Source organism: Zeus faber, assembly GCF_960531495.2.
Source record: "Zeus faber genome assembly, chromosome: 18".
Taxonomy (NCBI): domain Eukaryota; kingdom Metazoa; phylum Chordata; class Actinopteri; order Zeiformes; family Zeidae; genus Zeus; species Zeus faber.
In genome coordinates, this window is record NC_137210.1 from 19,770,688 (window position 1) to 19,797,496 (window position 26,809).

Below are 26,809 nucleotides of genomic sequence, written 5' to 3' on the forward strand. Positions count from 1 at the left end.
TTTCATGGTATTTTTTCTTTAAAACATTCAAAAATGCGTCATCACTCATAAATGGGAACTTTACTACGTTCGTACTACGTCCAAGCCGGACCACGATCGACGTGCACCTGTACATTTTTGAACTTGCGGTGATAATCAAAAATGGATGGTTGGCCGGCATCAGGCACACTGAAAAGGAGAGAAGCCTTTGGTCGATCATCCACAAGTGACGTCCGTGGGACAGTCCCGCCTGTCAGGCAAAACAGAAAGGTTCGGAGAAAGTAAAGCGCTGAATATTTGTCATTCTGATTTTTTTGGACAGGCAAGGAAGACAAACCGTTACTGCTGGTGCGTGGTGTGTTCCGAGATTTTATCAAACAAAGCTCTGAATTCTCCATTTTCTGCGCCGTCGCCTCAAGAGAAAACACCAACAGTACATCTCCAAGTCACTTGAAATCTTTGATATTAAACTCAAGGAGTATCAGGGCGAGAAGAAAATCATCGAAACGTCATGTACGGGCACCGAGAACACGAAGGCAGAGGAAGCATCCTATCGGGTCGCCCGACTCAAAGCCATCCTGGTAAGCCGAATACAATCAGGGATAATTTAATTCTTCCTGCCACAAAAGAGCTGGTGGGGGGTGATGTTGGGAGAGAAGGCGTGCGAGCCAATCAGCCTCGCCTCATTGTCTGATAACTCAAGTCAGACGCATCCGTCAAACCTGCTTGCCTATGTAAGGTATGAAAACAATGGAGAGATAAAAGAAGAGTTCCTGTTCTGCAAATCCTCGCCGACGCGTTCAACCGCTGAGGCCATTTTTGGCATTCTGAACGCGTTCGTAGTTTCAAACAGGACTGATCGGTCCAAATGTGTGGGAGTGGGCGCTGATGCAGCGCGTGCGATGCTGGGGCCGGCACAGTGGAGTCATCACCCCGGTGAAAGCCGTGGCTCAACTTGTAGCGTCCATCCACTGCAGTACACACAGAGCAGCACTGGCTGTAAAGAAAATGATGCAGATCTAAATACTGTTCTAGATGAGGCTCTCGGAGGATTCAACTTCATCAAAAGCCGCCCACTGCAATCACCTTTATTTTCCGTTTTACGTGACAAGATGGGCAGTGACCATAATCAGCTTCTGTTACACACCGAATGCCGGTGGCTCTCAAGGGGGAAGGTACTGATGCGACTTTTTGAATTGCGTGATGAGGTGGGGGGTGTTTTTTTCTCGAGACAAAGTTTGAACTCGCTCACATCGCTTCAGTGATTTTGAGGGGTTGGCTAAATTGGGATACCTGGCCGACATTTTCAGCCACTTAAAATGGACTCAACCTCAGTCGCCAAGGAAAAGCAGTGACCCTGTTCAATGTCCAGAATAAAATAGAAGTGACTGAGAAAAATTTCGATGTGGGCCAGGCGAGTTGACCGGTCAAACTTGACCCGTTAGAGAACCTGTCTGAGTTTTTGACGAAGGAAGAAATGTGGCTTCCCGTCACCGTGATCAATCGTGTCAAAGAGCACCTGCATTGTTTGAGGACCAAGCTGCACGAATCCTTCTCCATCACAGATGTGCAGTGCAGCCGGATGGAAACCCCCTTTCGCCAGCCAGAGTAACGAGACCCTCGCAGGCCTGAGCGCGAAAGAGAAGGACAGTCTTGTGGATCTGTCCTGCGACAGCGGATTGAAACTGGCTTTCTCCCAGAAGTACCTGGCAAACGTTTGGCTTCATGTTGCCTCTGAGTATCCCGATCCCGGCGGCGTATCTCTGTGAGACTGGATCTTTCGGCGCCGGTGACATTGAAGACTAAATACAGAAATAAACTGAATGTTGAGATGGATTTTCGCCTGAGACTGTCGTCCCTTTAGCCAGACACTAAGCATTTGGTGTCTGCGAGGCAACATCAGCCTTCTCATGAGGTGAGTCCATATTAATGTGCTCCTGTTATTGTTGGTTTTACGTTACGCAAAAGTTCCCTAGATATAAGGTGATTTTTAACCCACCTCTTTCTTGTTTTACCACTCCTGCACTGTATGTATGGAAATGCATATAATTGTTAAAATCTACATCCTCTGAGAACGCACTGTTTGGCTCCTGTATTACTTCTGGTCGGATGTGGACCGCGAACACTTCTGAGGTTTTCAAGTGTTCCGTGAGTCCGAAAAGGTTGGGAACCACTGCTCTATATTCTCACACACACACACACACACACTATGGGCTTGTTATTATAATATAGTCCAGGTTTGACAGCTATTACTACAGTTTGACTACTATTAGTACAGATCTAGACTGTTTTAGCTGGTCTGTGTGGAGAAAAAAGGAAAAGAAAATCAGAGGAATTTGAATGCACCATGAAAACAGGCGCTGTGAATCAGCTCCTCACTTCAGCATTAAATTGACTCGGAAGCGACCTTCAGCCTTACAGTTCCTTTAACTGCCGAATTGGAAGCCAACAGACGCAATCTTGGGTCTACAAAACAAATTCCAATTAGATTTTCCCAAATAGTTCTGCCCTACGGTGAATTATTCCAGGATGATTGAGAACTGGGTCCAGATGTGTAATATTGCTGCCATCTGGTGGCAGCACTAAAACTCAGACGGGAAGAGAGAACGCAGTTATTGTGCTAAAGTAACGTGTCACCTGGTATAGGTGTTAAATCAAGTATTATTGTGAATTTGGAATAGCCATAAAGCTCAGTGGTCCAGGGGTGGACAACTAAACAATTTCAACCAAAGCAATTTAGATACATAGCATATTGGAGTCTGAAACAATTGTATAATACAATCATGTTCACATATCTTATATCCCCAGCAGTTCACTACCTAAAGCTGTCTAATAGCTATCCACAACCATGCTACTCTAAAGCCCTTTAACCAGAATTATAAACTAGGAGCAAAAATATAATGGAGGTTCAGCATATCATGACCAATTTATTCTTGGACAAAATGATCACCCATTAGAATTTCAATTCAGAGTTTTATTGATAATACTGTCGGATGAGCGTCACAGAATAAAATGTGGCTAGCATGTCGAGAACTCTTGGAACAGATGGTGGCAAGAACTGTTACCATGACACGATCCTTTGGAATGCATGGTGGCAAGTACCATGGAATTTAGCCTTTTAATATTCTTCACCCTCTTCATCATCGTCTCCAACGGTGTCTGTGCCCACTTCTTCGTAATCCTTCTCCAGGGCAGCCATATCTTCTCTGGCCTCTGAGAACTCCCCTTCCTCCATACCCTCTCCTACATACCAGTGGACAAAGGCCCTCTTGGCGTACATCAGGTCGAACTTGTGGTCCAGCCGAGCCCAAGCCTCAGCGATGGCCGTGGTGTTGCTCAGCATACACACGGCCCTCTGGACCTTGGCCAGGTCTCCTCCAGGAACCACCGTAGGGGGCTGGTAGTTGATGCCCACCTTGAAGCCTGTGGGGCACCAGTCCACAAACTGGATGGTGCGCTTGGTCTTGATTGCGGCAATGGCGGAGTTGACGTCTTTGGGGACCACGTCACCGCGATACAGAAGGCAGCAGGCCATGTATTTGCCGTGACGAGGATCGCACTTCACCATCTGGTTTGCCGGCTCAAAGCAGGCGTTGGTTATGTCGGCAACTGACAGCTGCTCGTGATAGGCCTTCTCAGCAGAGATGACGGGGGCGTAAGTGGCCAGTGGGAAGTGGATACGAGGGTAGGGCACCAAGTTGGTCTGGAACTCTGTCAGGTCCACGTTCAGGGCGCCGTCGAAGCGAAGTGAGGCGGTGATCGAAGACACAATCTGACCAATCAGCCGGTTGAGATTGGTGTAGGTGGGCCTGTCAATGTCCAGGTTCCTGCGGCAGATGTCATAGATGGCCTCATTGTCCACCATGAAGGCACAGTCGGAGTGTTCCAGGGTGGTGTGGGTGGTCAGGATGGAGTTGTAGGGCTCTACCACAGCTGTGGATACCTGGGGTGCCGGGTAAATGGCAAACTCCAACTTGGACTTCTTTCCAAAGTCAACAGAGAGTCTCTCCATCAGCAAGGAGGTGAAACCAGAGCCAGTGCCGCCACCGAATGAGTGAAAAATGAGGAATCCCTGGAGGCCAGTGCACTGGTCAGCCTGGGGAGGGGGTAAATGTAAACAGACATTGGTTCTCTAAACTAATAATCACACACACAAAAACATATGCCAACCAAATCAAAGAAACAGACCAGTTTGCGAGTCCTGTCGAGAACGAGGTCGATGATCTCCTTGCCGATGGTGTAGTGCCCTCGAGCGTAGTTATTGGCTGCGTCCTCCTTTCCGGTAATAAGCTGCTCAGGGTGGAACAGCTGCCTGTATATTCCTGTACGCACCTCGTCTGTAAATGAGAAGATGGAATATATAGAAGGCTATAGTATTAAAATATCTCTCTCTCTCTCTCTCTCTCTCTCTCTCTCTCTCGCCAGAGTTATCATTAAAATACTGACTATTTTAGGCGAACATGTTACTCCTTTACAGTTTGAGTCAGATGCAAAATGTAGTAAGTCACCCGGATTAATATACACGCATTCAGTGATTTTAACCCAGAAATAGTTGTCTCTGACAATAGAACATAACTGAGGATCTAACAGTCTACTGACCAATGACTGTGGGTTCCAGGTCAACAAAGATGGCTCTGGGGACGTGCTTTCCTGCTCCAGTCTCGCTGAAGAAGGTGTTGAAGGAGTCGTCGCCTCCACCGATAGTTTTGTCGCTGGGCATTTGGCCGTCCGGCTGGATGCCGTGCTCCAGACAGTACAGCTCCCAGCAGGCGTTGCCCATCTGGGCTCCGGCTTGGCCGACATGCATAGAAATACACTCACGCTAAACAGAGAAAGGACAGAAGAACAGAAGGGAGATGAGCACATTTAAGTAAATTATCAGAACCCCACACAATTATTATTTTTTATTAGATACCATGGTGTCACAGCAAAGCCATCACCACATACAAGGATATTGGCTAGTTAAATTCCTCCTCCATTTGTTTGGACCAAATTACGCCCCGTTCATATTAAATATATGGATTTCTGTCCATGTTCTGAGTGATCTCACCACCATCCCGGGGAAGATGACCAGTTTGCAACAGATTTGGAATTGAGACCTCCCATTTTGGATGACTTCCAACATATTACCAATAAGAACGTTTGAAAATTTGGTAAAGCCCAAATAAAAAAAAAAAAAGGGACTATATTGGAAATTCAAATGCAGTTAAAAAAAAAAAAAAAAAAAAAAAGAGAAAGGCCTTTGTCTACTAGTTAGGAGCCTAAAGTGGAGGCAAGCATATACAGACACCTCAACAAGGTACGAGGTGTTTTGTTCCAATGGTTTTTTTTTTCTTTTTGGGGGGGGGGGGGACAAAAAAAAAACTAAAAACGACATTTAACCCAACAGCATATGGCCAGGGTGTGCCCCAGCTCAGCGGAGAGGCCTCTCCCCTCCTATCCACGCTGCCTCACTCTCCTCCCCTTCCCCTGTCTCTCCTCCCCCTCCCCCTGTCTCTCCTCCCCCATCCTGTCCAGCGGCAGCGCAGTGTGAGCAGAGATGTCTCCAACTCTCTCTGGTGGAAAACTCCAACAGCTGCAAAATGGCTGCCCACCTATTCAAATTCTAGGGGTTTTCTTGGCGTGGGAACAGCACGTTTCCACCGCCGGGGCAGATGTAGAACAAAATAAACATAGTACATATATAAAGAAATACGTGAAAATCGCCTACAGCGTAATCGTAAAATAGGGAGATAGACCATAATATAGGAAAACATTTTTATTTATTTATTATTATTATTTTTTTTTAAAGGTTTAAAGTCCAGTACCATCCACTGACAGCGGCCTATCCAGACCACTCCTGTGTCCACCCCCACCCCGCCGTCCCCCCGCACTGCCACGCTTTACCCCATCGGCCCCTTCTCGGTGCCAAAACTCGTTCTTATTCTACCAGCGCACGTTTAACACCTCATTATTTTTTCATTTTCACCCGTTTAAACGTAATCAAAAAGTGTTGTCCCTGCCCTCAGCACGCCAGCGAGCTCAAACTTGAGACAATGACGAAGCGCGCTGCTCCAGGAAGTGCCTGTCATCTGACCCGCAGGCGACGTGCCCGACCCCCGCCCGCCATCCCGCGTTAAACCGTTCGGTCCCCCAGTCCACACCTCACGCCCCCCCCCCCCCCCAGAAAAAAGGATGCGACGTTCCGGCATTAATACTTTATAAAAAAAAATATATACCCTCCGTGAATTACTCAAATAAAAATTATAATAATTAAGAGGGAAAAAAAAAGTTCGTATTTATAGCGACGAGCTCCGCACGTCAAATGAAATGCCGGGCATAGTTTCGGACTCGGAGCGGTCGCGCTGCGGCGAGGAGGCCGGCGCTCGGTCCGGGGCGGGGAGCGGCGTTTCCACGCTACGTCAGCAGCTACTCACCATTTTGAAACGCTTGTCCTTCGGCTGACGTTATGTGTTCAGAGGGAAGGCAGAAAGTGCCGCCGAGGCGGGCGAGTGTGTTTATATAGGGCGGCGGGGGAGGCGGGAGTAAGCGGAGGGGGTGGGGGGGGGGGGGGAGCGCCCGTTTGGCTTGGTTTTTTTTAAAAAGGGGTCCTCAGAAGAACAAGTCATGGCGGGCGTGTCCCGTTGTCCGCCTGTCGGGCCGTCTCATTCGGTTACCGACGTTGAATCCGTTATGGGCCGACACGGGACGGCGGTGTTTTGTCGACTGTGTTTTGTGGGATTTTGTCGTTGCTGGCGTTTGTAATGGTTGCGCTTCGTTTTAGATTTCCGAAATTAGTTTCATTTTTGTATCGTGACGTGTGCCGCGTGAACCAGACGGATTTGATTCGTTTTATGTTTTTGGAAAAATAAATAGTTTGGGGTTTTTTTTAACTTTAATTTACTAAAAAATAACCTTTATAAAATAGGTGTTTATCAAAATAAACCGGGGGGAAATAGCCCTGTCTTCCCACTAACGGTTTTGAATACAAGTAACTTGACGCTACATGCCGTGGAGCGTTTGTAAACAGTTCCACATCTTTCTGTAATGTTGTGTTTATGTGTCGTTAAAAACACATCAGGCTAAAACAAAGGAAGCGTGAGGGGGCCGGGGCATGGCGGACGAGGCGTGGCACATCAATATGCCTGTACTGAATGCGTTAACCCTTTCACCAATTCTAACGATTCACAGATCATTGGAACCCTTTTGATTAGAGATTCATGAACCCAAACTCCACTCTACTGTATTCCACAAGGGCTTTCCCCCCCTGACACATACAATTATAAATGCAGGAAGACAATTCTACTCACTTAAAATACCGTTTATTGTTACTTATTATTATTTCTGTTGACAAACGATGACCGAAACGTAACTTGGGATGACATTTGTTGTTAACATGATGCCTTTTCAATTACCCTTTAAAAATACAAACCCAATACAAATGTGACCACACTTTAATTTCTTTCTTTCTTTCTTTCTTTCTTTCTTTCTTTTCCCTGTGTTTCAATGAGGCATCTGGGTTGCACCTGAGTGTTTTCTCTCACACACACATGCTCACACACGCACACACACACCAGCCATTTCACTGACGCAAACACTTAGACACACTCCAGCCACTCTGCTGACACACACACAAACACACCCACACACACACACACACACACACACGATAAAGGACTGCATTATTCTACCAATTAAGAGCTGTGTAAAAAAGGTCTTTGACATCCTTTATTGGGAATCAACAAAGTTATTGCAGCTTTTACACAAAGGAGGGACATTGGGCGGAGTAAGGATGCGTGAAATGAGCGTGAGCCCCCTAATAACAAACAGCGATGCCTCTGTCTCTTTCTGTTTGCCAGTGGATACGTAACGCCGGAATGGCAGAGACGGCCGGACAGTTACCTACCGAGACCTCTGAACGAGCTCAGAACAGCAGTCCTGTTGTTGCTTCCGTAAGCGTCTGACTCTGATGAGCTACACAAAACAACTGAGCCTGTCAGTGACTCTCTGTCCTCTCCCTCTTTTTCTCTTCTCTCCATCATGGACAGCTGAATGGTATGTAGGAACTGACACTGGAGCCCTTTCATAACTTACATTCCAAGAGGGAGAGGACAGTGGGGGAAGGGGGACAATCAAGAGAGCGTAGTGAATGTTGGGCGCCGTCTATCATAATGTAATATATGCTCTCCAAAATACCCTAACTCAAGGATGTTAACGTTGATGTGTATTGTAGCCCCCGCATGACTCCAATGTTTTTAGGCCTCCATATCTTTATATATTTTTTTTCTGATCGAGTAGTTCACTTGTTTATTCTTAACTGTAATTTGCATTTTTTTAACGAGATAACCGAGGCCATACTTCTTCAATTATTAAAAAAAAAAAAAAATCCTGTCTCTCTCGCTTTCTATGAGACAGATTCAGGTCAGTACTCATCTCCCTCATCTTCTTCAACGGTGTCTGTGCCCACTTCTTCGTAATCCTTCTCCAGGGCAGCCATATCTTCTCTGGCCTCTGAGAACTCCCCTTCCTCCATACCCTCTCCTACATACCAGTGGACAAAGGCCCTCTTGGCGTACATCAGGTCGAACTTGTGGTCCAGCCGAGCCCAAGCCTCAGCGATGGCCGTGGTGTTGCTCAGCATACACACGGCCCTCTGGACCTTGGCCAGGTCTCCTCCAGGAACCACCGTAGGGGGCTGGTAGTTGATGCCCACCTTGAAGCCTGTGGGGCACCAGTCCACAAACTGGATGGTGCGCTTGGTTTTGATCGCCGCAATGGCGGAGTTGACGTCTTTTGGGACCACGTCACCGCGATACAGAAGGCAGCAGGCCATGTATTTGCCGTGACGAGGATCGCACTTCACCATCTGGTTTGCCGGCTCAAAGCAAGTATTGGTTATGTCGGCAACTGACAGCTGCTCGTGATAGGCCTTCTCAGCAGAGATGACCGGGGCGTAAGTGGCCAGTGGGAAGTGGATACGAGGGTAGGGCACCAAGTTGGTCTGGAACTCTGTCAGGTCCACGTTCAGGGCGCCGTCGAAGCGAAGTGAGGCGGTGATCGAAGACACAATCTGACCAATCAGCCTGTTGAGATTGGTGTAGGTGGGCCTGTCAATGTCCAGGTTCCTGCGGCAGATGTCATAGATGGCCTCATTGTCCACCATGAAGGCACAGTCGGAGTGTTCCAGGGTGGTGTGGGTGGTCAGGATGGAGTTGTAGGGCTCTACTACAGCTGTGGATACCTGGGGTGCCGGGTAAATGGCAAACTCCAACTTGGACTTCTTTCCATAGTCAACAGAAAGACGTTCCATCAGCAAGGAGGTGAAACCAGAGCCAGTGCCTCCACCGAATGAGTGAAAAATTAGGAATCCCTGGAGGCCAGTGCACTGGTCAGCCTTTAAAATGTATTATAAAATAAGAGGGAAGTCATTAAGTCATAATACATTTTATATCAGTGTATAATATTGTATTATTCACCACAGACACCACAGACATATTTTCATCGTTGGTTACCACCAAAGCCCTCTCAGATATTCTCACCAGTTTGCGAGTCCTGTCGAGAACGAGGTCGATGATCTCCTTGCCGATGGTGTAGTGCCCTCGAGCGTAGTTATTGGCTGCGTCCTCCTTTCCAGTAATAAGCTGCTCAGGGTGGAACAGCTGCCTGTATATTCCTGTACGCACCTCGTCTGGAGAGAGAACATGAACACGCATCATGCATAGAAAAGGCTCAGAAAAAATCAATCTGCGCCACCTGTATCAGGTCGGAACAGAAACGGAGTTAGTATCTAGTTTGTGTTTTCCCTGTGATTGTGATCGCCCCTAGACTATGTTCTGACCGATGACTGTGGGTTCCAGGTCAACAAAGATGGCTCTGGGGACGTGCTTCCCTGCTCCCGTCTCGCTGAAGAAGGTGTTGAAGGAGTCGTCGCCTCCACCGGTAGCTTTGTCGCCGGGCATGTGGCCGTCGGGCTGGATGCCGTGCTCCAGACAGTACAGCTCCCAGCAGGCATTGCCCATCTGAGCCCCGGCTTGACCCACGTGGACGGAGATGCACTCACGCTGCAGGGAGGAGATCCACGCGGCTCATCGATCACAACATGAATTTCTCAATTCAAAGAAGTTTGCCGCACAGAATTTCTCTCGATGGTAAGGAAATATTCTTGGGCATAAATGGGGGTATACTGTAATAATCTAAAGTCTGGATTCTAGACTTTACACCCAGAAATGGCAAGATGTCCTCACTGTCCGAAATGTCCGAAAACCGGCCGAAAAGTCTGAAATCTTCATCGAGGGCCAATTTTGATGAATACCGAACAAAATACCCTCTTAAAAGTAGGTCAAGCTAATCAAAAGGAATGCTCAACTTGCCCTACTTTTAAGAGGGTATTTTTTTCAAACCTTTTAATGAGGTAATAAACACCTTTCTTGAACCAATCTATTAAAGTTATCGCTCACTTCACGAAAAATCAACATCAAATATAAAGGTAAGATAACAACAAAACAACAAAATATTCCCTGTTAGTCTCACCCGGATGTCGTAGCACTGACATTGGAATAATTCTGTATATTTGGGGAAAACAGCCTGTCCTATTCATCCGAGTGTCTCTTACCATGTTGTCGCTGTCTGCTGTGTCTTCTCTCCGATGTCCAGGTACCGGTGGGAGGATGTTGTGCTGCAGTGGGGGCTGTGACTCAGCTCTTATAGCGCCGGGCAGAGACCCGATCGCAGCTGTAATCAGAGAGCAAACCGATGGGAGGATTATAACATCCCCTCCACCAGCCTCCACACAATGTGAAACCAGGTCACCACCCCACTTATTGTGTTTGTGTGTGGATTAGTGAGCATCTGTATGTGCGTGTGTGGGTGCACGTGTGTGTGTGTGTGCGTGGCTGTGTGTGTGCGTGCGTGTGTGCGTGTGTCTGTGTGTGTGTGTGTGTGTGTGGGTGTGGGTGTGTATGTTATCAGGTTCAGAAACCTTGAGAGGAGAGCAAGGCATGATGTTGATTAATTGCCTTGGCATGATTTCATGCTTTATGATGGTACTGTATATGTGAAGCTGCCGTTACTGGAGAACGGCCTCATCCTCGGGTTTGTAATGAGTGTTATTCTATGATTCCATGATTGTTAGAGAGATGAGAATATCACAAGAGAGCAATTAGGAATTGAAGTATATTGTCATCTATGGTCAAAAGTGCACTGGTGTTATTTGTTGTGACCTCCACTTCAGTGACTTTTATTTTAGATTTTGGTTTATGATGAAATTATTTTTATTCTTTATTTTTTTCTTATTTTTTGTGGAATCTGAGAGGATTTTCAGTCCGATCCTGCAAGAATATATATATATATATATATAATCATACTTAGAATTTTTTTACATTTTTAAAGGAAAGGACATGTTTTAGAGGCTGTTTATTCCTAATACTATAATTAATTTTTAAACCTCCACTATCAATGACCGGCTCTGTTAAAATGGAAGACGTTGTTTGTCTAATGGTCCAAACTATTGACCTATCTTCTTTCCCACACTCATCCCTGAGATTGAGAGAGCTGTCTTTACAAATCAGTACAATGTAGTGAGTATAGGACCGGTTCCTGTTTGTCTGCGGGTTCTTTAACCCATTGGAGAGTATAGAAACTGAATCCAGGCGAATCCTTCAAAAGGTGTCACCTGCTGAATTGTGTAAAGACAATGGCAGCCCTGCTTCGCCTACCAGCATTATATTATGAAGCATGAAAGTCAACCACGGAAACTGCATCCAAAGGAAACCCAAAGGCATTGATACTCCTCCAGTGGCCTTCATCGTCCCATTTAGATTCACAAAAAATAAAAAATAAATTCATATAAAATCCATTTCCAAACCAGGAGAGGTTGATGTGAGTAGCAGCAGAATTGGGAGGAGGAGGAGAAGCAATTTACTCTGGAAATTGAAAGATATTTGTAAGATGAGCATGTTGTGTAGATATATCGTACGTTGCGTGTTGTGACCTGGAGTGAGGAATAACTTTTCCACACATGAATAATGGCTTGAGAAATATATATATATATATATATATATATATATATAAATAGACTATCTACTCACAGTCTGTCTCTGTGCCTCTTTCTCTCTCCATCTCCATCTTTCTTCATCCCTCTGCCTTACAACTTCCAGCACAACCCTGTCTCTTATTAGCCTCATCAACAAGGCCCGGGACCCCCACTGAAACAGACCCTCAGCCCCCCACCGCCCCCGCCATAAACACTACACAGACTTGTACGCCTTGAATTGAACGGTCATGTCAATGTGTTACATTAATATTCTTCATTCTTCTGGACTATTATCCGTGCACATTGCAGATACTGTTATACTTCATACTCTGAACACTTGCACATCCCTGCACAAACTGTACAGATCTTTATTAAAAAAAAAAAAAATCCTTATTTTACATATTCTTATATATTTAGAGATTGTTTTCCTATTCTTCTATTTAACATTTATGTTTCCTGTATACACTGAACGCCAGGACAAATTCCTCGTCGATACTGATTCTGAATCTACAAAAACACCTAACATGGAGTATGGGAGTTTAAAGACAAAGGGAGAGACAGCTTCTCCATGGGGTTACGCCTCACGTGATAGGGCTGGTGGTGTTTACTTTTTAAATAAGCTGTGTGCCGTCGACTTTGCGCCTGTAAAAGTTGATTGATAGTTATTCAAACTGGACTGACTCACTTCCTCACCAGACGAGACGAATGCAACATGAGTATAATAATGACTCATACACACTTCTCAAGTTCAAGTTCAAGTTCAAATTCAAAAGATTATTTGTCAGGTACACCTCCCAAAAGTGTGATATTGAGTTTTATTTTTTTATTTTTGTCCAACATATTATTCATCACAACTCAAGCACTGCCATTGTACTGAATTAAAGGCTGTACGGTAAATGATGACCACACAAAGCAGACCGGGGCAGGTGGTTGATTTGCCTATGTTATATTATATGATCATGTTATTGGCATATTCCTTCCATGCCCAAATATATTTGCAAATAACTGACCTGATGGAGCTTCAAATGACATTATCTGTGACTCAAAAAGCTGCAGCTGCCTCTTAAACTAGAACCTAAACACTTAGCAGCAATTCATGGTGAAGTATTGCATTTTCATTGTAGTTAGTTTTGGATTTGGTATCATTTGGCCTCAAAGCCCTGAGGTGCTCAGCAAGATCACCTCAGACGCCGAGATCCATTGCAGAACCGGGCTCTGTGCACACTTCCTTGCCATGTTGACAGTATATCCACTGCAGTGTGTATTGTGGGATGGCATTTCAATAATAAACACCACCACCCCTGCCATGTGACGCGTAAACCACTTGTGAAGTTGTCTCTCCCGTTGAGCTGGGATGCATTCTTTTTAATATCATAAATATGAGTGATGTCCGTAAACTCCCACTCTCCATATTACGTATTGTGTCGGCTAATAAGAGCCTGGATTGTGCTGGTAAGACAGAGGAATGGAGAAGGATGGAGTGGGAGATGGATATAGGGAAATTGCCCAGAGACAGATTGTAAATAGTATGTGACTCTTTTAGGTCACAATAAATTAATTTGGTGGGGGAAAAAAATGTAAGAGTACCATAGGTGGTGATAAGAATAATAATCCTAATAATGTAAACGATAATCAAAATAATCATAATCATATTAAGTAATTATTGCATCCTGAAGAGTGGAATAAAGAGAAGACGGCGAAAGACAGCTTTTGTAACAGGATCTACAGTGGTGCCACCACGAAGTACAGTTGTCGCAGGAAAAGTTCCCAGTCTTGTCGAGCAACCACGCAGGAATGTTTGACTCACCCAAATAAGAGTCACTGTCCCCCCCCCTAGCGTTCACACTGCAGCTTATTTTTTACTGCAAGATCCTACTCACTGCAGCGCTGCACCCAAAGTGTCCATTGAGTGAAAACATTGAAATAAAATATATTCAATATATTATATTCTATATATAATAAAACACCTCAAATGTAAGTATTATTATTATTATTATTATTATTATTATTATTATTATTAATACGTATTTAACAATACCATTCTGAAAATGGATCTAAGCTTAAACTGTTCAAACAACTGGCTTCCCACAGGTTTATGTTTAAAACTCAACTGGACGCGCTGCCCTCTAGTGGTATATAATGGCAGTACGCCGATCAGCCTACCGGGTACTGGGTGTGTAAAGAAAAGGAGAATTAACTTTATTTGATTGAGTTACGCCAACTAACCAGCTCGAAACTATGAAAAACAAAAAAAGGCTGCTATGCCAAGAACACTTTTTTGGCCATTATTTTGCAGCTTAGTGGTTTCAATGCAAAAAAAAAAAAAAAAGTAATACACACCATTTAAAGTCACAAATCGCCGTTTGTTTTAACATTAAACGTTTCCTGACCAAAAAAAAAGTGCGTATCTCAGAAAGAAAAAAAAATCAACTTACATGGAAAACAAAAACGAAATAAAAACATCTTTAAAAAAAAGAGAATAATAATTTTGCTGCGATTCCCCTGAAGACCCCTAGGGGGAGCGGCAGACCCCCCCCCCCCCCCCCCGACCGCGCACAAAACGGACGTGGCGTGGCGACGTCACCACGTGTGTTTCCGTGGAGACGTTTGGAGGCCGCGCCCCCCCCCCCCTCCCAAAAAAAAAATACGCCCCCGTGGTTTTGAGCGACACCCGTGTGGAAGTGAGGCGGGAGGGTGTGGCCCCAAAGGGCGAGAAGCGCCGAGGTGGAAGCAGAGGGAACCGCCGCAGCTCCTCGTTTTCTTCCTTTATTTTGAAAGAAGTTTCCATTCCCGGTGCGAAGAAAAAATGGTAAGTTCACGTTTTTTGGTTTTTTTTTTATCACGTCGTTATCGATTTTCGTCTCTTTTATTGTTTTTCAACATACGTGTATCTTTTATTTATGTTTTGTAAATCTAACGTCAACGTTTCCCCTTCCCTCCCCATGTTTTTTTTTTTATATAAATAGAAACAAAAAAAAAAGCGATTTTCCCATAATGCTACGATTTATTTTTTATTTAATTTAAATGTATTGTCGGGCGCTTTCTCTCTATTTTTTTTCATGGCATTAACTTTATTAGCGCCGATGTCAACATCTCCAAAAACTCGGCCAAATTCGAGCGCATTGCAGCACGGCTCCGGGCCCCCCCTCCCTCTGGCCCGGTTTCTCAAGCTTGGGCCCTCACTCACCAAAAATAGATTCCACTGACTGACATTGGACCTGCGCTATATTTGGCCAACGGCCCGAATGAGCAGGTGTGAAACTATTGACAGAGAGCATCAGTGTAGGAAAGTCGTTTTGTTCACATTCCCCACTGCTGTTGTTTTTTAGACGTTTCCTCAGGCGAACAAGTGGGAATGTGGGGCCTTTTAGAGATTATTATAGTCATTATATTATGTGGGGCTAGTTTGTTGGAAGGGAGTTTAGTTGGGTTCAAAATATATTTTTTTTTAGTATTCCATTTTCATCCCCTTTTGATAAAGCTTTGTCTCCAGGGCTCCAATCTAACTATTTATACTTTTGCTGGCGACCCCCTGGAACAACCTGAAGGACCCCATGGGGGTCCCCGGACCCCACATTGGGGACCACTATTCAACAGTACTACTGATTTGTCTGCTGAATATCGGACCGTCCAGGTGAGGGGGAAACTGCCGATCATTTGGGGCGTGCCTTATTTGAATTTGGGTGCGTCAATCAGCTGAGTCAAGAGCAGGCATGCACTTCCTGAAGGCAGGAATTTACACTTTAAAAGTTTCAGGTTTGGGCCAAAAGTCGATCTATGAAAGTTTGAGATAGAAATATTCAGGTCGAAAATCGGTTGATTAATACTGTATATTCAGTACATTAACGTAAAGTAATTTAACGACAAAATAACAGAAAATACAGGTATACGCCGAACGAGCCAAGGTCTAAATAGAAGTCGGTTGCTCAGTTATTCCCGAATGGACAAAATCAGAATGTCAATGCACCTGAAGTCATGAAGTCATGAAGTCATGAAGTTATGCCTTGTAATGATGTTTAAATGATGAGACGCTGAAATGCAGGATTCTGCGCATCGGACGAAGGTGCTGGTCACAAGTTTTTCCATTCCACAGGACCTAGAACAGTGTTTTAAGACACACACACACACACACACACACACACACACACACACACACACTAAATAGTGGCTTGTTGTGCACATAGTTTTCTGAAAACGAGCCTGCTTGTGTCAGAGCACTATCCACCAAATCACCGTCTGTCACCAACCCCAAATTTTTCTACATAATGGTATATTCCGAGTACACTATAAGCAGAATGTTTCTGCCTTAGATATACTGTATATTAAGGTCTCTTCTGTCCCTTTCTCCAAATAGCCAATGGCCTGAAAAGCTTTAAAGAAAGTGCTCTCTCTCTCTCTCTCTCTCTCTCTCTCTCTCTCTCTCTCTCTCTCTCTCTCTCTCTCTCCCTCCCCCTCCCTCCCTCCCTCGCGCAGAAAGTACAGTCGTTATATCACCAAAGTTATAGCCGCACGCGGGACTGCAATTCCAACGCCTTGCGGTTGAAAGTCCAGAGACACGCCCTCACTCTCCCCAGCTGCACAAGCTGGAGGTTGGAATATACTGTATGGGACCATTCAAGCGTCTGAATCTCCGAAAGAAAAAAAAAACAAAAAAAAAAAACCCCTTGGCCACCGCGAGTCAAAGTTGGGCAGGACAGCGATTTCTTTCAGATCTCCGGGAGGGAGGTCACGCAGCCTCGCCCAACTTTGAATTCCCCCGCGTCCAACGGCGCCGCCGCCCCAGAAGCCCCGCGCGCTGCGCTTATGATACTGTTATTGTGGCACAAATCCCGGCCACCGTTTACACCGGCGACTGGGAGGCGTCAGGCCGGCAGGTGGGACGTCCCCGGCCGAAAATAACGTCTGTTGTTCTACGGCTGTTTTCCCCGCTTGGAGGTAATCAAAAACAACAGGACGGAAGCGCCGTGAAGCGGTTAAACCGTCAGAAAGAGAGCGTCGCGCTGCTGAGCTCAAAGGAAACGTGTCCGCGTGGGATGCTGCCGCGTTGGGCGGCGACATCGTCCGTCAGTCGTATCAGAACAACATGTTCATTTTCTACCTCCTCCGCCTCACGCTGCACCACCACCACCCAGCAGCGGGGATCCCGACTCATCCGATCCCTTCTCGCTCCTCCACCACCGTACCTGTCCTCTTTGAACCCCCTCCCCTCCCCTCCCCTTCCCCTCCCTCCCTCGCCTGTCATCCACATATGTGGTGCGGGCGGTGTGGCCTGAGGCGAAAATAGCTCCTGGACATGAGCAGAGGTTGGAATGGGAATGTAAGGTGCGGGGCGGGCTCCGGGCGGCGGTCGGGTGGGTTGGGGGTTGTTTGTGTGGTCGTATGATATGGAGCAGGTTTTTATGGCATCACCACAGCTATAATAATAATAATAATAATAATAATAATAATAATATCCCAGGTACAACAACTCAGAGTCTGAGCCTGTAGGACTGGAACTGTAACCCTTGTGCAGGGCAACTGCTACTGTCAAAGTTGTTTTACTCGAATCTATTCTAGCTGCTCGACACCAGTTCTGATATCCTAGGTAAACACCCTTAATAAACCAGTAGTGCCGGTACATCATATTTACTGCAGTGTGTACTGTGACTGAGTTTACTCCTAATGAGCTCCTTGGCAGATACACGTGAAGAGGATGTAATTGATCCTAAACGTTGTTGACACTGTCACATTGTTGTGCATGTATGTATGTATGTATGTATGTATGTATGTATGTATGTATGTATGTATGTGTGTGTGTGTGTGTGTGTGTGTGTGTGTGTGTGTGTGTGTGTGTGTGTGTGTGTGTGTGTGTGTGTGTGTGTGTGTGTGTGTGTGTGTGTGTGTGTGTGTGTGTGTGTGTGTGTGTGTATGTATGTATGTATGTATGTATGTATGTATGTATGTATGTATGTATGTATGTATGTATATTTAAAAATATTACTTTTCACACCCAAGGAGCCTGAAGGGGGATGCTTAAAAAACATGGCAGTCATCCAGTGACCCAGCTGTGCTCACCCTGCTCCATGTTGCTGTGAGGTGTTGATGGTTTAAAACTAGTATGACCTACAGTGTGTGTGTGTGTGTGTGTGTGTGTGTGTGTGTGTGTGTGTGTGTGTGTGTGTGTGTGTGTGTGTGTGTGTGTGTATGTGTATGTGTGTGTGTGTGTGTGTGTGTGTGCGCGCGCGCGCGCGCGCCGTTGTCCTAGTTGTCCCTGTCCTCGTGTCCTTCACGCAGGTGCACTCTTTGTCTCGACTTAATGTGCAGAGCTGCACTAAAGCAAGGATTATATTGTCTTATCGGTATATATATATATATATATATAATTGCACCTTTTTCATTTTCCTGCACGGTGCCGAACCCAGTTGCCTCTATCTGTTGGATATTTTCTGTGTCGATATGTACTGTATGTACATGACTGACGTCGAATGAGAACCTGTAAAGCCTGAAAGTTACCTTGTTAAGATGCTATTCCTTTTCCATACTTACAGAAGATTTCATGAAGCGATAAAGCTCAACACTATTCTGCCTAGCAACAATCCCAAATCCTCTTGAGAATGGATCACCCTCGGTGCTAATAAAATGTATCAAGATTAAGAAATCGTTGCGGGGTCTTTACGATACAGTTGTAGGTGTTCTCACTGTTTTATTTATTTATTATTATTCTACTTTAATGTTGCTATCTGTTAAACTTTAGAATTCCATTTTCATAGGATACCTGGACTACCATCATAACATACGCACACAGCAAACAACATTCATCTTAGAGTTACAGTTCTTCTCACTCAACAGCTTTCCGAGCCTGTCTGCTCACTTTCTGTGTTGTTTTCCCAGTCACCATGTCACTAGTCAAATCCGACTTTCTGTGTTTACACAAGCAGAGCAATAGGATGTTTGCGCTTGGGTCTTTTCCTTCTGCTAAACACATTTTCACCACATTCAAACTTCAAAAACTTGCATTTATTAATGGAAATTGAGTGAACCTTTATTATGCAAGGCACGTTTATTTGTGAAGCACATTTCATACGCAAAGGCAATTCAAAGGATTTTACACAAGTCATAAAAGGGGTCAAAAGACATAAAACAAGGTGGTTAGAGAGAATGTTCTTCTAAAATGTACGAGAAGGAAACTTGCACGGAGCGGACACACTCAAGTTTCAAGGTTTTGCGGAGTTTTCAAGAATTTATATACATGTTTTGATTTTGAGTTCCCCCTTGATTATATTTCTAATCTAGACGGTGTTTGCACAGTCATTCACACAAAAAAATATCTTGGTTTGTCACGAGCGCCTACTCCATTTTGTCATACTGACATGTTCTTTGAGCACAATGTAATCTGAAACCCACTGACAGCTGCAGCAGTCTATTTTGACTGGACACCTTCCTTTAACTCTGTTTCTACCGTCGACCCGCTGCCTCCCCCTGCTGGCACCGCCGCGGAATCACAATTAATATTTGAACTGAAATATTAAATTCCAACTATTGGCTATAAGAGAAGGTGTGGGTGTGACTGTGCTTCATTTTCTTCTCATTTCTGTTTGCCTCCGGCCTTATAGACTTTTGCATTTCTCCTTTACCCTCCCTATAACCTCTCCCCTTTTCCATTCCATCCCACCGCCCCCTCCCTCTCTTCCAGCGTGAGTGTATATCTGTGCACGTGGGCCAGGCTGGCGTCCAGATGGGGAACACCTGCTGGGAGCTGTACTGTCTGGAGCACGGCATCCAGCCGGAGGGCCAGATGCCCAACCGCAGAGCCATAGGAGGCCACGATGACTCCTTCACCACCTTCTTTAGCGAGACCGGGGCCGGGAAGTACGTGCCCAGGGCCATCTTCGTCGACCTCGAACCCAGTGTCATTGGTCAGTGAAGTTTCGTACGTGAATTCATCATTCGTTTGAGATGATTATTTGGTTTCGTCCAGGCGCTCACGTCTTCAAATTCCATTCTAGACGAGGTGCGTACGGGAACTTACCGCCAGCTCTTTCACCCTGAGCAGCTGATCTCGGGGAAGGAGGACGCGGCCAATAACTACGCTCGCGGACACTACACCATCGGCAAAGAGATCATTGACTCTGTCCTGGACAGGATCCGCAAACTGGTACGAGATGACAGCCGCTATCAAATAAAAGTGCTTTTGTTTTCTGCACACCATTGTTTGTGTGTCTGATTGTCTCTCCCTATGTCCAAAGGCGGATCAATGCACTGGTCTCCAAGGCTTCCTGGTCTTCCACAGCTTTGGTGGCGGCACTGGCTCTGGTTTCACCTCCTTGCTGATGGAGAGACTCTCTGTTGACTTTGGCAAGAAGTCCAAGTTGGAGTTTGCCATTTACCCGGCACCCCAGGTATCCACAGCTGTGGTAGAGCCCTACAACTCCATCCTGACCACCCACACCACCCTGGAACACTCCGACTGTGCCTTCATGGTGGACAATGAGGCCATCTATGACATCTGCCGCAGGAACCTCGACATTGAGCGCCCATCTTACACCAATCTCAACAGGCTGATTAGTCAGATTGTGTCTTCGATCACCGCCTCACTTCGCTTCGACGGCGCCCTGAACGTGGACCTGACAGAGTTCCAGACCAACTTGGTGCCCTACCCTCGTATCCACTTCCCACTGGCCACTTACGCCCCGGTCATCTCTGCTGAGAAGGCCTATCACGAGCAGCTGTCCGTGGCCGAGATCACCAACGCCTGCTTTGAGCCGGCAAACCAGATGGTGAAGTGCGATCCTCGTCACGGCAAATACATGGCCTGCTGCCTTCTGTATCGCGGTGACGTGGTCCCCAAAGACGTCAACGTGGCTATCGCTGCCATCAAGACCAAGCGCACCATCCAGTTTGTGGACTGGTGCCCCACAGGCTTCAAGGTGGGCATCAACTACCAGCCCCCTACGGTGGTTCCTGGAGGAGACCTGGCCAAGGTCCAGAGGGCCGTGTGTATGCTGAGCAACACCACGGCCATCGCTGAGGCTTGGGCTCGGCTGGACCACAAGTTCGACCTGATGTACGCCAAGAGGGCCTTTGTCCACTGGTATGTAGGAGAGGGTATGGAGGAAGGGGAGTTCTCAGAGGCCAGAGAAGATATGGCTGCCCTGGAGAAGGATTACGAAGAAGTGGGCATCGACTCATTTGAGGAGGATGAAGTGGGAGAGGAATATTAGGCAAGCTCAGTTCATCTGCTTAACAGATTTTTGTTTAGTAGCAAATAAATTATATTCTAATTATGTCAAATTATACTTTAACATGTTTTGAAACTAATTGAGTGTCCCCCATTTCTGACAGTGATGTCTTGCTTTATTTCACCTGTATTTTTACTAACTTCATTTTTGTTGAAGATATTGATGAAAATGCCAAAAGCCTGTCGATTTTTGTGTGATGCTGTGCTCTCCCATTGTGATGTATAATAATAAATAGATTTAAAAAAACTACCCGAATGTATTCTCAGTTTATTAATGAACTGGTGTTGATACGCACACAATTTATTTGTTAAATGGGAAAACCTCAATATCCAAATGTTTATGCGATTTATTTTGTCTTTTTTTTTTCATTATTATTATTTTTTTGTGTTGTTTTGTTTTATTGTTGGGACGTATTGAGGTTAAGGACTGAGGCATAGCTTTAGTTTAATGTCATTCAAACATGTTAAAAACATGAAGGAACGAAATTCGTTATATTAACTGTAGTTCCGAATTATTGCCACAAGGTGTCAGCAAAATGTAGTTTAATGCCTTATAGTTGGTTATCCAACTATAAATGTAGAGCAGCATTAACCAAATAAGTTACTGTGCCTTGTTTTATGTTTTGTATGTAAGCAATTGCAGTTCTATAGTAGGTATATAGTATATATAGTGGGTTCTATAGGTATGATCTTCTCAGATCAGGGAATAAAATGACATATCAGGAGCTACAAAGCGGCTCTTGATATGACTTGTGTAGTGATTGACGTCTTCAGGGTTCAAGCACAACTGTGTGTTGTCTTTACAGGTTTTAGTATTTTAACAGTGTAGTTCTTATCCGGCTTCCTGCTTTGAGACCATCTCGTTGTTGCCTTCATACGCGGGGGAAAATTGCAATGTTCTGAAACCCGAAAGCATCATGTTGTTATCTTCACTGCTAACGAAGGCAATGAAATTAAAGCTGACTTGATTTAGAATTACAAATTAATATAACCCCCCAACACATAAAAGAAAAATATATATTATTATTTATTTTAATTAATAAAATTAGAACGTAAAGCTTATCGAGTTAAAGTTGAACTGTTTAAAATCTGCATCCGTTGAATATTCAAACTATGCCTAATTACAACAATTGAGGGCAGTCATGTGCCTCATTATTAATATTGATGAAATCCACACCCCCTCATGCAATACTATAAAAAAAACAACAACTAATTTGTTCCAAAAACGTTTCGGGTTTTGGCACGAAAGCTGCAGAACTGACACAGGCCTGCTTTGTGAGCGTGCTGTTAGTTGATTATATTGACCTGCATTGATCCGCCCCAGTGTCAAGGCTGATTTCATTATGGAGTGTGTGTGTGTGTGTGTGTGTGTGTGTGTGTGTCGACACATTGGCCGCCAACAAGGTGATTTACGCCGGCATAAATCTAGTGATGAAATGAAGAACACACCTCCTGACCGTAAGAAAAACACAATCTCCTGTTTATGGGAAATCAATTTGTTCAAACTTATCAAGAAATCTAATTATTTTAGTTTTCCCTCTTTCACTTTTGTTTCCCGTGTTTTAAAACGCCAGCCTCACTAACGGCCCAGTGAGGCACACTTTAAATAAATATTATTTTTGCTGTGAGTCAGGAGCAATTTAATATATGTATTTTTAATGATATATTTTAGGAATAAAAACAGAGGAATAATTGTGTCTAATTATCCTGACTTTCAAATTTACATTCACCTTAAGTGTGAAATGTTGTTTTCCATGATTGCTGTTAGTTTTCAAGCCTCCTCAGGATTTATGAATAAGAATGCTTCAATAATGTAATTTACTTAACATAATAAATCCAATTCACCCTTTGTTGGCATTTGACCTTGTGCCGCTTTTTCTCCCCTATAATAAACTCTGTGTACATAGATTTTCTAAGTCATCAAAACTCTGTTTGCGGAGTGTCTATATCATGGAGATGCAGAAACACTTGAGCGGGATAAAAAAAAATATATAATAAATAAAGAAGAAGAACAAAATGGGAAGAGGGAAAGGGGAGAGAAACAGGGAGGCAGGGAGCGTTTCCTCGCCGCTGACGGTGTGTCCGCCTGGAAGCCATGATGAGGGCGTGCGTGTAAAGATGTGATTAATGGGTGTTGCTGGGTGGCAGCGAGTTTGTGTCCCCTCTTACCCTCGTGTCACCAGCGCACTCAATGGCTTCATCAATTTGTCGACATTACCATGTCAATAGGCCAGAACGGAGGGAGGGAGGGAGAGGAGAAAGGAAGGAGAGGGAAGAGCTGCATGGGCTTCTGCTGCACCATTCGTGATTCAATTAATAAAGTTATATGGTTACATGCACTTACGGACACAAGAAACAAATGTGCCCATTAATGGCGCGGGTTGCTGACGGTGACTCAAAATGTGTGTTGCATATGTTTTCAATATGGACATATGTTTTCCCTTTATTTGTGTTTGTGTGTATTCACAACATTGATAACATTTTATACAATATCCCAGGTCCTTGATGAGATAATTGCATCTACTTGCAATTATTAAGTCAATCTGTTGAAACATTTTAAAACAAATTTTTTAAATAAGCTTTAGAAAATCTCCACACACACTCCGACAGCATTAACTTATTCATGGATCACTTCCAAAAATGAATGCATGGCAAACCAAAATGGAGAATCTGATTTGGCAAAAACAAAGATATATGTTGATGATTTACAATAAAATAAAATAAAATAAAATAAAATTAAATAAAATTAAATAAAAATATAACATTTGAGTCTTGAGACTTGAACTCCTACTTTGGACCAGGTGACCTCTCCGTCGTGCACTGTCTATCTAATCACACCTCAGACATTCCCTGTTTGGGTGCATGAGAACACATGCAGCTGTGGGACTGATATGGATAAGGAAATAGCTGCACACGGCTCATTAGGAGCTCATTACAGGGAAGCAAAAGCAGCTCCGAAGCGGTACAGGTTTGAGTGTCTGTGTGTGTACATGGGTGTGTGTGCGTGTATGCATGCGCGTGTGCGTGTGTGTGTGTGTGCACAAGTGCGTGCGTGCCTGTGTGTGTGTGTGCATGTGCATGGATGCGCATGCGTGTGTGTGTGTGTCTGACACCCTTTCTTGTGACCTTGGGAGAGATATTACCCATGTGGGACGTTTTTTTCTTTTTTGTTCCTCCCTAACATCTGCAACCTTCTTCCTCCCTCCTCTTAATAATACCTTTATCTGCTGTTTTTCAAGGCCGAGCCGCGTGGAAAAGCGAATGTTTTCCCACGCCGTGCATTCTGGAGTCACCCCAGGTTTATTTAAAATCCTAATCTATATTGAAGGGCAATTTGACCAGTCGGCTCTAATATTAACTTGAGGATTCCAGCCTCATACTGTATCGGTCACCGTTTGGGGAGATAAGCCTTAACAGAACCAGTTAGCCATTACAAAGCAGCACTGGCTAATGCCGACGAAAAAGAGGTGTCGCGGGTTGTAATGTTTTTAATTTAGAACTAAGCGTGGCGTAAAAGGCCCATTTTAAAAAAACAAACAAAAAAAAAGACCCTCTGGGGAGGTACAGTGACCGCACTAATCATTTGGTGGCGTTGTATAAACAGATCGCTGGCCATTAACGCCGATAATTAAAAACTACAGTGATCGGCCACTCGTTGATTCAGCTCATTCATTTTGTGTTGTCACTGGACGGCTCGACGAGAGGGGGATGGCGGGAAGGGAGGAGGCATGAGGGGGGGCACTGAGGAGAAAGTGGACGGAGGGATTCTAATTAGGGAAATGAAAGCTCATATGACATAAATCAACAAGTGACACCGCCCCTCCTCTCAGCCTGTCCCCCCCCCCCCCCCCCCCGCTGTTAAAACGACCAATTACAGCAAAACTAATTCCTCCGCTAACCCCCCCCGCCCCCGGGATCAGCGATTTCTCAACCGGTGGGTCCTGGTCCAAATCCGTGCCACGGGTCGGTTTCGACTAGACAAGGCTATTTCATAAAGGCTATAATCCACTTATATCTATGGAACCATATATCACTTTATATGTGTTTTTTTTTACTGAATTTCTACCAAAGTTCAGATGCCGTGCTTTTATTTTGATACAACCATCCCGACTGTGCCGTGTGGCTATGATGACCCTATAATGTCCCCATATCGCCAACGTCCCACAGCGTCACACCACCATACAGCAATTCAAATCCTAAATGGAAGACGTTGGAAAAAGTATTGCAAAATGTTCATTTGAACTTAATCAGCTGTGGTTCAGTATTCTGGCTGAACGTCCATCGACTAACCCTGGCTTTTTTTCCGCAATTTTTTTCATGTCTACATATTGAAATTTAAGTATAAAAGTGTATGAGTACGCATGGAAATGTTAGATAGGAACAGCCCCGTGGTGTGGTTGTCCAACAAGTTGCTGCATTTACTGCACTTGGGTTTAATGAAAATTGGGTTACAACCATATATCACGTCGTGACTGATAACCTGCTCGGCGCAATGACACCAATAAGCTCGTAAGGTAAACAACACAGAGATCAGATTTCGCTTGTTAAACGTCCGGGGATCCGATCCGGTCTATTTAGGAATTCCATAACTTTCCAGGTGACGGAGCAATAAAACACAGGCAAGGGGAGAGGAGAGAGAGGCGGCGGAACGGCGGGGTCAAGTGAGGTGCCGATGAATTATGTATCCCACACACACACACACACACACACACACACGCACACACAAGCACAGACACACCCACACACACGCACACACACGCACGCACACACACACACACACACACATGCACACACGCACACGCACACACACACACACACGCACCTCTGATTAAACCCGGCAAACAGGAATTGGTGGGAGTTCCAGTTGACCACGGGGCTAATTGAACTGTCACATTTAATGTCTTTCCCTCTCTCTCCGCGGTGGAGAAGATGAAGGGATATGGAGCAAATGATTAGGGCTGGATTAAAAACACAGGAGTCGTAGTCAGAGAAAGATGGGATGAGGGAGGAGGAGGAGGAGGAAGAGGAGGAGGAGGAGAGAAGTTGATTATGAGAGGAGTCGCCATCGCTCAGCCGTCCGCTCTGTCCCACCGGCTTCATGTTTGGGTCTGGACTCTCCGGGTTAAAAGAAGACGAAGCGAGGAAAAGTAAAAATCTCAGGGTGTTCACGGTGTCACCGCTGTCTGGGCGGTGACGAGGCTCGTTGTGACGCCGAGGCCTCGATAGCGGACGGAAAACGTCACCAACGCGTACGTGTCCGGGCTCTGGACTCGTGAAAGCCATTTCAAAGGACATGCTCAAACTTCGAGAAATGCACGTACATAAGTAACTGGACACTCACACATTTTGGCTCGTTTTGGCTCTGTACTCTAAATGTTCATATAAACAATCAAACAACTAATAGGAGCTCAAAGTTCATAGAAGGATATATAAAATACAGTATATATAGGATTTTTTTTCATGGATGGTCCCATTTTTCAGGTAACATTTGGACGGATCACAATTATTATTATTCCAAATATTATTATTATATATTGTGTGTGAAGTGACTTCCTGTATCGACATCAGCAGACCTCCAATACCGCTCCGCAAAAAAGCTCTTT

The 26,809-nt window shown here is 44.9% G+C and overlaps 3 protein-coding genes across 3 annotated transcripts; 1 reads left to right on the forward strand and 2 right to left on the reverse strand.

Moving 5' to 3' along the window:
* Positions 1-2,932: 2,932 nt before the first annotated feature.
* LOC307244458 (tubulin alpha chain-like) lies at positions 2,933-6,508 on the reverse strand. The gene is made up of 4 exons (XM_080019627.1): positions 6,396-6,508; positions 4,579-4,801; positions 4,168-4,316; positions 2,933-4,075 (listed from the first exon to the last, which is right to left on the reverse strand). The coding sequence occupies exons 1-4, from the start codon at positions 6,396-6,398 to the stop codon at positions 3,098-3,100; spliced, it is 1,353 nt and encodes a 450-aa protein (XP_079875753.1). The 5' UTR covers positions 6,399-6,508; the 3' UTR covers positions 2,933-3,097.
* A 1,872-nt stretch (positions 6,509-8,380) lies between these two features.
* On the reverse strand, positions 8,381-10,090 carry LOC307244139 (tubulin alpha chain-like; the record flags this gene model as incomplete). The annotated part of the gene is made up of 3 exons (XM_080019194.1): positions 9,797-10,090; positions 9,498-9,646; positions 8,381-9,352 (listed from the first exon to the last, which is right to left on the reverse strand). The coding sequence occupies exons 1-3, from the start codon at positions 9,975-9,977 to the stop codon at positions 8,381-8,383; spliced, it is 1,302 nt and encodes a 433-aa protein (XP_079875320.1). The 5' UTR covers positions 9,978-10,090.
* Positions 10,091-14,662: 4,572 nt separating this feature from the next.
* Positions 14,663-21,456, forward strand: LOC307244154 (tubulin alpha chain-like). Its single transcript, XM_080019215.1, has 4 exons — positions 14,663-14,798; positions 19,662-19,884; positions 19,975-20,123; positions 20,215-21,456. Exons 1-4 carry the CDS (start codon positions 14,796-14,798, stop codon positions 21,187-21,189), a joined length of 1,350 nt encoding a protein of 449 aa, XP_079875341.1. The 5' UTR covers positions 14,663-14,795; the 3' UTR covers positions 21,190-21,456.
* The last annotated feature ends 5,353 nt before the right edge of the window (positions 21,457-26,809 follow it).